We start from the raw sequence: 11,810 nt of genomic DNA, 5'->3' as shown, positions 1-11,810 counted from the left end.
CAACATGTCCAGGGCCAAGTTAAGGTGGAGGGTGGGATGGGGTGGGGGGTGGCAACATGTCCAGGGCCAAGTTAAGGTGGAGGGTGGGATTGGGCCAGGGAGAGCGTCGCTACACGGACTTCGCCATTTTTTTTTCATGCCTGTAAATGCATTTGTTTTCCTTTCAAAATGGATTTTTCTGAAGGATTTTGCTGGGTACAACCATTTTGTTGTCATGGGTTCTTTTACGTGCGCTAAATGCATGAAACACATGGGACCTCAGTTATTATCTCAACCCAATGACTAGCATCCAGACCACCAATCAAGGACAATTGGAGGGGAGAAAATATGCCGTGTGTGGGATTGATTCTCGCTCTTCCAATGCGGACATATCACCGATAGTCCACTACTCCACTGGGTCGGTTAGTATGTGACGTCAGCGGCTGTATGTGTCAGACGTAATGACCTCAGTGGCTGTATGTGTCAGACGTTATGACCTCAGTGGCTGTATGTGTCAGACGTTATGACCTCAGTGGTTGTGACGTCAGTGGCTGTATGTGTCAGACGTTATGACCTCAGCAGTTTGACTTGTGCTGATTATCTGTGGACTAACGAGTGTTGCCGGCTGTTCTGAGTGCACCTGTTCAGCTTCAATAGTTATCACACGGAAACAAAAACGTTCTGCCGAGAATAGAATAGAGTTCAGTCCAGACCAACACAACAGCACACAGTACCAAGCCAAGCCAACCGCCAATCGTGTTACCATGAGCACCACATTACCATGCACTGTCTGCAGGGAACTGCGCAATCTGCCAGCCGTCCTGCCCTTCAGACGCTACTGGAATTACAACAACTGGATCTATTCCCTGGCTTCTGACGTCACGGAGTACCTGCTGGGAGACACTTGGAAGGTACGTGATTCTGCACACAGTCACTTCAGTTATCACGTGTTTCTGCACACAGTCACTTCAGTTATCACGTGTTTACACAGTCACTTCAGTTATTACGTGTTTCTGCACACAGTCACTTCAGTTATCACGTGTTTCTGCACACAGTCACTTCAGTTATCACGTGTTTCTGCACACAGTCACTCCAGTTATCACGTGTTTCTCTACACAGTCACTTCAGTTATCACGTGTTTCTACACACAGTCACTTCAGTTATCACGTGTTTCTGTACATAGTCACTTCAGTTATCATGTGTTTCTCTACACAGTCACTTCAGTTACCAAGTGTTTCTGAACACAGCCACTTCAGTTAGCACGTGTTTCTGCACACAGTCACTTCAGTCATCACGTGTTCAGTTATCACGTGTTTCTGCACACAGTCACTTCAGTTATCATGTGTTTCTCTACAGTCACTTCAGTTATCACGTGTTTCTGCACATTTACTTCAGTTATCACGCGTTTTTCTACACAGTCACTTAAGTTATCACGTGTTTCTCTACAGTCACTTCAGTTTTCACGTGTTTCTGCACACAGTCACTTCAGTTATCATGCGTTTTTCTACACAGTCACTTAAGTTATCACGTGTTTCTCTACAGTCACTTCAGTTTTCACGTGTTTCTGCACACAGTCACTTCAGTTATCATGCGTTTTTCTACACAGTCACTTAAGTTATCACGTGTTTCTCTACAGTCACTTCAGTTTTCACGTGTTTCTGTACACAGTCACTTCAGTTATCACGTGTTTTCCTACACAGTCACTTCAGTTTTCACGTGTTTCTGCACATAATCAATTCAGTTTTCACGTGTTTCTGCACACAGTCACTTCAGTCATCACGTGTTCAGTTATCACGTGTTTCTGCACACAGTCACTTCAGTTATCACGTGTTTCTGCACACAGTCACTTCAATTATCACGTGTTTCTGCACACAGTCACTTCAGTTGTCACGTGTTTCTGCTCACAGTCACTTCAGTCATCACGTGTTCAGTTATCACGTGTTTCTGCGCACAGTCACTTCAATTATCACGTGTTTCTGCACACAGTCACTTCAGTTTTCACGTGGTTCTGTACACAGTCACTTCAGTTATCACGAGTTCAATTATCACTTGTTTCTGCACATTTACTTCAGTTATCACGCGTTTCTCTACACAGTCACTTCAGTTATCACGTGTTTTCCTACACAGTCACTTCAGTTATCAGGTGTTCAGTTATCGCGTTTCTCTACAGAGTCACTTCAGTTATCACATGTGTCTGCACACAGTCACTTCAGTTATCACGTGTTTCTCTACACAGTCACTTCAGTTTTCGCGTGTTTCTCTACACAGTCACTTCTGTTATCACGTGTTTCTGCTCACAGTCACTTCAGTTATCACGTGTTTCTCTACACAGTCACTTCAGTTATCGCGTGTTTCTCTATACAGTCACTTCAGTTATCACGTGTTCAGTTATCACGTGTTTGTCCTAAACTTTACTTCAGTTATTGCGTCACAACCACTGAGGTCATAACGTCTGACACATACAGCCACTGACGTCACAGTAACTTCACTTATTGCGTGTTTCTGCTAACCGTCACTTCAGCTATCATGTTTTTCTGCTAAAAGTCACTTCAGTTATCACGTGTTTCTGCACACAGTCATTTCAATTGTCACGTGTTTCTGCACACAGTCACTTCAGTTACCACGTGTTTCTGCACACACTCACTTCAGTTATCAAATGTTTCTGCACACACTCACTTCAGTTAGCACGTGTTTCTGCACACACTCACTTCAGTTATCACGTTTTTCTGCACACACTCACTTCAGTTATCACGTGTTTTTCCACACACTCACTTCAGTTATCACGTTTTTCTGCACACACTCACTTCAGTTATCACGTGTTTTTCCACACAGTTACTTCAGTTATCACGTGTTTTTGCACTCAGTCACTTCAGTTATCACGTGTTTCTGCACACACTCACTTCAGTTATCAAATGTTTCTGCACACACTCACTTCAGTTAGCACGTGTTTCTGCACACACTCACTTCAGTTATCACGTGTTTCTGCACACACTCACTTCAGTTAGCACGTGTTTCTGCACACACTCACTTCAGTTATCACGTGTTTCTGCACACACTCACTTCAGTTATCACGTGTTTCAGCACTCAGTCACTTCAGTAAGAGTAGGAGAAAAAAGGAGAAACCTTTAATTTTGTCACATTGTCTTTCAGAAACTGTTGAAGGAGCGACTTTTGGCACCACTGGGAATGGGGGACTCGGCCGTGCTGTGGGAGGACGTCAATGTGACGTCACCAAGGATGGCACGTCCCTACCAGAGAATCCGCGGCTCACAAATGGAGGTGGACAAAAGTCTTTTCGAGTGAGACATAGTTTTCTTCAACTGTCTGTCAGACATTGTAACTGTTCTTCAACTGTCTGTCAGACATTGTCACTGTACTTTTTCTTCAACTGCCTGTCAGACATTGTCACTATTCTTCAACTATCTGTCAGACATTGTCACTATTCTTCAACTGTCTGTCAGACATTGTCACTGTTCTTTTTCTTCAACTCTCTGTCAGACATTGTCACTGTTCTTTTTCTTCAACTGTCTGTCAGACATTGTCACTGTTCTTCAACTATCTGTCAGACATTGTCACTGTTCTTCAACTATCTGTCAGACATTGTCACTGTTCTTCAACTATCTGTCAGACATTGTCACTGTACTTTTTCTTCAACTGTCTGTCAGACATTGTCACTGTTCTTCAACTATCTGTCAGACATTATCACTGTTCTTCAACTGTCTGTCAGACATTGTCACTGTTCTTTTTCTTCAACTCTCTGTCAGACATTGTCACTGTTCTTTTTCTTCAACTGTGTCAGACATTGTCACTGTACTTTTTCTTCAACTGTCTGTCAGACATTGTCACTGTTCTTTTTCTTCAACTGTGTCAGACATTGTCACTGTTCTTTTTCTTCAACTGTCTGTCAGACATTGTCACTGTTCTTTTTCTTCAACTGTGTCAGACATTGTCACTGTTCTTTTTCTTCAACTGTCTGTCAGACATTGTCACTGTTCTTCGACTGTCTGTCAGATATTGTCACTGTTCTTTTTCTTCAACTGTCTTTCAGACATTGTCACTGTTCTTCAACTGTCTGTCAGACATTGTCACTGTTCTTTTTCTTCAACTCTCTGTCAGACATTGTCACTGTACTTTTTCTTCAACTGTCTGTCAGACATTGTCACTGTTCTTCAACTATCTGTCAGACATTGTCACTGTTCTTCAACTGTCTGTCAGACATTGTCACTGTTCTTTTTCTTCAACTCTCTGTCAGACATTGTCACTGTTCTTTTTCTTCAACTGTGTCAGACATTGTCACTGTACTTTTTCTTCAACTGTCTGTCAGACATTGTCACTGTTCTTTTTCTTCAACTGTGTCAGACATTGTCACTGTTCTTTTTCTTCAACTGTCTTTCAGACATTGTCACTGTTCTTCAACTGTCTGTCAGACATTGTCACTGTTCTTTTTCTTCAACTCTCTGTCAGACATTGTCACTGTTCTTTTTCTTCAACTGTCTGTCAGACATTGTCACTGTTCTTCAACTGTCTGTCAGACATAGTCACTGTTCTTCAACTGTCTGTCAGACATTGTCACTGTTCTTCAACTGTCTGTCAGACATTGTCACTGTTCTTCAACTGTCTGTCAGACATTGTCACCATTCTTCAACTATCTGTCAGACATTGTCACTGTTCTTCAACTGTCTGTCAGACATAGTCACCATTCTTCAACTATCTGTCAGACATTGTCACTGTTCTTCAACTGTCTGTCAGACATTGTCACTGTTCTTTTTCTTCAACTCTGTCAGACATTGTCACTGTTCTTTTTCTTCAACTGTCTGTCAGACATTGTCACTGTTCTTTTTCTTCAACTGTCTGTCAGACATTGTCACTGTTCTTCAACTGTCTGTCAGACATTGTCACTGTTCTTTTTCTTCAACTGTCTGTCAGACATTGTCACTGTTCTTCAACTGTCTGTCAGACATTGTCACTGTTCTTTTTCTTCAACTGTCTGTCAGACATTGTCACTGTTCTTCAACTGTCTGTCAGACATTGTCACTGTTCTTCAACTATCTGTCAGACATTGTCACTGTTCTTCAACTATCTGTCAGACATTGTCACTGTTCTTCAACTGTCTGTCAGACATTGTCACTGTTCTTCAATTGTCTGACAGACATTGTCACTGTTCTTTTTCTTCAACTATCTGTCAGACATTGTCACTGTTCTTTTTCTTGAACTGTCTGTCAGACATTGTCACTGTTCTTTTTCTTCAACTATCTGTCAGACATTGTCACTGTTCCTTTTCTTCAACTGTCTGTCAGACATTGTCACTGTTCTTCAACTGTCTGTCAGACATTGTCACTGTTCTTTTTCTTCAACTGTCTGTCAGACATTGTCACTGTTCTTCAACTGTCTGTCAGACATTGTCACTGTTCTTCAACTGTCTGTCAGACATTGTCACTGTTCTTCAACTATCTGTCAGACATTGTCACTGTTCTTCAACTGTCTGTCAGACATTGTCACTGTTCTTCAACTCTCTGTCAGACATTGTCACCATTCTTCAACTGTCTGTCGGACATTGTCACTGTTCTTTTTCTTCAACTCTCTGTCAGACATTGTCACTGTTCTTTTTCTTCAACTGTGTCAGACATTGTCACTGTTCTTTTTCTTCAACTGTCTGTCAGACATTGTCACTGTTCTTTTTCTTCAACTGTGTCAGACATTGTCACTGTTCTTTTTCTTCAACTCTCTGTCAGACATTGTCACTGTTCTTCAACTATCTGTCAGACATTGTCACTGTTCTTTTTCTTCAACTGTGTCAGACATTGTCACTGTTCTTTTTCTTCAACTCTCTGTCAGACATTGTCACTGTTCTTCAACTGTGTCAGACATTGTCACTGTTCTTTTTCTTCAACTCTCTGTCAGACATTGTCACTGTTCTTCAACTGTCTGTCAGACATTGTCACTGTTCTTTTTCTTCAACTCTCTGTCAGACATTGTCACTGTTCTTTTTCTTCAACTGTCTGTCAGACATTGTCACTGTTCTTCAACTGTCTGTCAGACATTGTCACTGTTCTTTTACTTCAACTGTCTGTCAGACATTGTCACTGTTCTTTTTCTTCAACTGTCTGTCAGACATTGTCACTGTTCTTTTTCTTCAACTGTCTGTCAGACATTGTCACTGTTCTTCAACTATCTGTCAGACATTGTCACTGTTCTTTTTCTTCAAGTGCCTGTCAGACATTGTCACTGTTCTTCAGAATTTACCCAGAGGACAACCCTTTCGTTGCCACGGGTTCTTTTTCAGTGCTCCAATAGGCCAAGTGCATGCCTCGGTTTATGGTCTCATCCAAATGACCAGCCATTCAGTTTGAGCTTCCATTCAAACTTTGGGAGAAGGGACGAGACCGGGACCCGAACCCCACGGACACTGTATTGGCAGATTAGCGTCTTACCCATTGTGCCACCTCCCTGCCTGGTGAACTGATGATACCCGAATGACATCCATGCTCGGTCTGAAGTGTCACCTGTCTTCATTTCTTTCCAGACCGCTTCTCGTCACTGCCAGCTGTTCCCTGAGGGGCGGGCCCTTTAACTGAACAATGACACACACTGCTGACAGCAAATCGACAGTCCTAGCACCTGGTGCCATGAATACTTCCTGCACTTTAATCTCACTGAAACTAAACAGCTAGTTGTTGTTTACAGTTTGAAAAAATCCTAGTACCGATGAAATGGTCATCAAGGGAGAGTTGTCGAACAGGTCAATACTATCAAGTACCTTGGGGGTAATTCTGGACAAGTTGTCGTGGAGTGAAACTGATCGTGTTGGACTTTTTAATATTTCACATACCAAAGACAAAAACACCTAAACATGATAATCGCCATCGTACTGCGGTTGTCATGTTGTCACTGCTGCTGTTGTCATTGCTGTGGTCGTCATGTTGCCATTGCTGCGGTCGTCATGTTGTTGTCACTGCTGTGGTTGTCATGTTGTCACGGTGTGGTTGCCATGTCTCAATGTGGATGTCATGTAACGATGCGATTATCACGTCATGTTGTTATGGTGCCATTGTCATGCCACTACTATGGTTGTCATGTTGCCTCGGTATGGGTGTCCTGTCAGTGATAATGAAGATGACAAAGTGTGAAAAGTGTGGGTGTCCTGTCAGTGAGTAGTGAAGATGACAAAGTGTGGGTGTCCTGTCAGTGATAGTGAAGATGACAGTGTAGGTGTCCTGTCAGTGATAGTGAAGATGACAAAGTGTGGGTGTCCTGTCAGTGATAGTGAAGATGACAAAGTGTGGGTGTCCTCTCAGTGATAGTGAAGATGACAAAGTGTGGGTGTCCTGTCAGTGATAGTGTAGATGACAAAGTGTGGGTGTCCTGTCAGTGAGTAGTGAAGATGACAAAGTGTGGGTGTCCTGTCAGTGATAGTGTAGATGACAAAGTGTGGGTGTCCTGTCAGTGAGTAGTGAAGATGACAAAGTGTGGGTGTCCTGTCAGTGATAGTGAAGATGACAAAGTGTGGGTGTCAAGTCAGTGATAGTGTAGATGACAAAGTGTGGGTGTCCTCTCAGTGATAGTGAAGATGACAGTATAGGTGTCCTGTCAGTGATAGTGAAGATGACAGTGTGGGTGTCCTGTCAGTGATAGTGAAGATGACATGTCAGTGATAGTGAGGATGACAGAGTGTGGGTGTCCTGTCAGTGATAGTGAAGATGACAGAGTGTGGGTGTCCTGTCAGTAATAGTGAAGATGACAGAGTGTGGGTGTCCTGTCAGTGATAGTGAAGATGACAGTGTGGGTGTCCTGTCAGTGATAGTGAAGATGACATGTCAGTGATAGTGAGGATGACAGAGTGTGGGTGTCCTGTCAGTGATAGTGAGGATGACAGAGTGTGGGTGTCCTGTCAGTGATAGTGAAGATGACAGAGTGTGGGTGTCCTGTCAGTGAGTAGTGAAGATGACAAAGTGTGGGTGTCCTGTCAGTGATAGTGAAGATGACAAAATGTGGGTGTCCTGTCAGTGAGTACTGAAGATGACAGAGTGTGGGTGTCCTGTCAGTGATAGTGAAGATGACAGAGTGTGGGTGTCCTGTCAGTGATAGTGAAGATGACAGAGTGTGGGTGTCCTGTCAGTGATAGTGAAGATGACAAAGTGTAGATGACAAAGTGTGGGTGTCCTGTCAGTGATAGTGAAGATGATAGAGTGTGGGTGTCCTGTCAGTGATAGTGAAGATGACAGAGTGTGGGTGTCCTGTCAGTGATAGTGAAGATGACAAAGTGTGGGTGTCCTGTCAGTGATAGTGAAGATGACAGAGTGTGGGTGTCCTGTCAGTGATAGTGAAGATGACAAAGTGTGGGTGTCCTGTCAGTGATAGTGTAGATGACAGAGTGTGGGTGTCCTGTCAGTGATAGTGTAGATGACAGAGTGTGGGTGTCCTGTCAGTGAGTAATGAAGATGACAGTGTAGGTGTCCTGTCAGTGATAGTGAAGATGACATGTCAGTGATAGTGAAGATGACAGAGTGTGGGTGTCCTGTCAGTGATAGTGAAGATGACAGAGTGTGGGTGTCCTGTCAGTGATAGTGAAGATGACAGAGTGTGGGTGTCCTGTCAGTGATAGTGAAGATGACAGAGTGTGGGTGTCCTGTCAGTAATAGTGAAGATGACAGAGTGTGGGTGTCCTGTCAGTGAGTAGTGAAGATGACAGAGTGTGGGTGTCCTGTCAGTGATAGTGTAGATGACAGAGTGTGGGTGTCCTGTCAGTGAGTAGTGAAGATGACAAAGTGTGGGTGTCCTGTCAGTGATAGTGAAGATGACAAAGTGTGGGTGTCCTGTCAGTGATAGTGTAGATGACAAAGTGTGGGTGTCCTGTCAGTGATAGTGAAGATGACAAAGTGTGGGTGTCGCTGACAGTTTACGGCAGGGCAAGGCGAGCGGCAGCCTGGCAGTGTCAGCAGACGACATGACTCGCTGGATGGACTTCCTGCTGTCTGGGGGCCTGCTGCCCTCTGGGGCCAGGCTCCTCGACTCGCAGCTCCTGCAGGACATGATGACGCCACACATCCCCGTGAAGGGGGGCTACAAGGACGTGCCTGTGGGGGACACCTTCTCTGGATATGGCTTTGGCTGGTTCCTCGGGACATATCGGGGTGAGCTATTGTGTGCGTGCGTGTGTGTGTGTTTGTGTGTGTGTGAACCGTGCAATAGCGTGTATCTCCTTTGGTGTGCCTGCAGGCTCTGTCCAAGGCCCCGCCGTGTTCGTTCTGTACACCTCTGACGTCAGTTTTGGTCATTCTGTTTTGAACATCTGTTTCTGACGTCAGTTTTGGTCGTTCTGTTTTGTACACCTCTTTCTGACGTCAGTTCTGGTCATTGTTTTGTACACCTCTTCATGACGTCAGTTCTGGTCATTCTGTGTTGTACATCTCTTCATGACGTCATTTCTGCGCATGGATGGTTAGTCTCCAAATAATTTGTAACTTTGTCTTTCATATAAAAACCGCGCTAATAGAGAGAAAAAAGGCGTTATCCAACTGAGTATTTATTACTGATATTCATTCTCAATACATCACTTCCTTGTATATTCTTACAAGGATCTGGTTAAAAACGTAGAATGAAATGACATTTACTGTGATATAAAATTCCAGATATGTCTCCTGAGCGACGAAGGGGCCCAGAAACTATCAGTTCATTCTGACGATGGTCAGTAGGTTGTTGGATGCTTTCTCCACATTTTTCGCACGGCCACGTTTTCCCTGCAATAATGAAGACTCACTTCCACTTCTTTTTCCTGTCCATCTGTGTGTGTGTGTGTGTGTGTGTGTGTGTGTGTGTGTGCTTGGGTGCATGCAGACCTATTATGACTGTATGTGTATGCGCGCAGATAAAGCCAAGGTGACCCACACGGGCGGCTGGTTCGGCTACGAGAGTATCGTGACGCTATTTCCGGATGACGACGTGGGTGTGTACGTCACCACGAACGGTCCGGGGACTGACGCCGGAAGTGACGCGTTCCGAGCCATTACCTACTTGCTGAGCGACATGGCCCTGGGTTACTCCCCCTGGCTAAACCAGACGACGGCCTGTGCCCTGGGGGCGGAGCGAGGCCGGGAGGAGAGACGGCGGAGCAAGGACAGGGGAGGTGACCCCGGGGACATGCAGGGGCAGGTCAGGAAGAAGGACGACAGGATCCAGCACCCTCACAGGATGACGGGCACCTACAGCAACCCGCTGTTCGGGGAAGTGGTCATCAGCCGCACGGCGGACCACTACGGGCTGGGGCTGAGCTTCCAGAGGCTGCAGGGCTTCCTGATGCCCGGCCTGACGGACTGGACCTTTGAGGTGATGTACACCGGCACCACCGCCTTCTACTCCCAGGCTGACTTTGACGTGGCCAGGTCCACGTTGTCCTTCAGCGACCTCCATACGACAGACGGACAGTACAGATCTCTGGTCCTGAGGGCACCGCCCCCCAACGATTTTGACAGGCTGAGGTTCACACGACTGGAGGAAAGCCGATAGAACCCATCGCGTGTCGTGTTGCTGCCGAAGGTGCTGTGTGTCTTGGAAATGGTAACTGATGACTCGGTTCTAGCTGAAGTGGAATATGAAAAATGAACCAAAACGTAGATCTTTGAGGTACCCATTTCTCCTAGCTGGAGCATTGTACAATGGGATCTGCTTGTTCTGTTCACAGTGTCAGGACACTCCAGCTGCTTTTAGACAGTCACTGATGGACTGACCCCAAAGTGACTACAGTTCTGTGTTCCCCTTACCCCCCTTTGCTGTTGGAAACTGGCTCCTTGTTGGAAACCAGTACCTGTTTTCCTGTGTTCTGATGGTGCCGATTGATACAGGGGCAAACCCCTTACCTTCTCTGCAAGCTCCTGGTCGGGAACCAGCACCTGCCATCACCACTCGGACCAGTGGCCTTGTTGCGACTGGACTTGAGAGGACCCAGTCAATGTTATCTCTGCTAGTCAGACCAATAAAGAATTGCATATGAAAGACTTGTCATTTTGCATCTCTCTCTCTCTCTGTATCTATCTCTATCTATCTGCAAACATACACCCAACATGCGGGGACGAGGCACAGACACAAGCTCTCAGCCAATGCTGACACTGAAGGTAAAATCATTTAATAAGCGCTGTCCAGTTTACATTGAAATCACGTGGTGGATAAAACCAAGAAGCAATTGTAATCACATATACACTTATACTGTGCATGGTAAGTTAATGCAACACGGACATCGTTACAATGACAAGCAACAGTCTGTTACCTGACTGATGGGGACTCGCTTTCACTCCACACACACACACACACACACACACACACACCACAGTGACTTATACACCCAGCGCACGCACGCACGCGCGCACACAGGAGAGGAAAAAAGGGGATATAATGCAGCATGCTGTGTGAAGGTGACGTCACGAAAACCATTTCCTGCTGGACACAATGGAAGGAGATATGACGCAGCATGTTGTGTGAAGGTGACGTCACGAAGACCATTTCCTGCTGGACACAATGGAAGGAGATATGACGCAGCATGTTGTGTGAAGGTGACGTCACGAACATCATTTCCTGCTGGGCACAATGGAAGGAGATATGACGCAGCATGCTGTGTGAAGGTGACGTCACGAAGACCATTTCCTGCTGGACACAATAGGAGATATGACGCAGCATGCTGTGTGAAGGTGACGTCACGAACATCATTTCCTGCTGGGCACAATGGAAGGAGATATGACGCAGCATGCTGTGTGAAGGTGACGTCACGAAGACCATTTCCTGCTTGGCACAATGGAAGGATACAGTATAACTCGGATATATGCAACTCGCTTAAAAGAAAA

At 45.2% G+C, this 11,810-nt stretch overlaps 1 protein-coding gene across 1 annotated transcript in view; it reads left to right on the top strand.

Moving 5' to 3' along the window:
• The window catches only part of LOC143298877 (uncharacterized), a 17,883-nt gene extending 6,915 nt beyond the window's left edge, over positions 1-10,968 (top strand). The window contains exons 4-7 of the mRNA XM_076611881.1: positions 776-890; positions 3,130-3,278; positions 8,875-9,110; positions 9,845-10,968. Of these exons, the coding sequence (XP_076467996.1) occupies positions 776-890; positions 3,130-3,278; positions 8,875-9,110; positions 9,845-10,482 (1,138 nt within the window). The 3' untranslated portion in view covers positions 10,483-10,968. The remainder of the gene's footprint in view (positions 1-775; positions 891-3,129; positions 3,279-8,874; positions 9,111-9,844) is intronic.
• The last annotated feature ends 842 nt before the right edge of the window (positions 10,969-11,810 follow it).

This window comes from Babylonia areolata, chromosome 24, assembly GCF_041734735.1.
Source record: "Babylonia areolata isolate BAREFJ2019XMU chromosome 24, ASM4173473v1, whole genome shotgun sequence".
In the NCBI taxonomy this organism is placed as follows: domain Eukaryota; kingdom Metazoa; phylum Mollusca; class Gastropoda; order Neogastropoda; family Buccinidae; genus Babylonia; species Babylonia areolata.
Note: the sequence above shows the minus strand (reverse complement) of the source record. Positions and strands in the feature narration are given on the sequence as shown.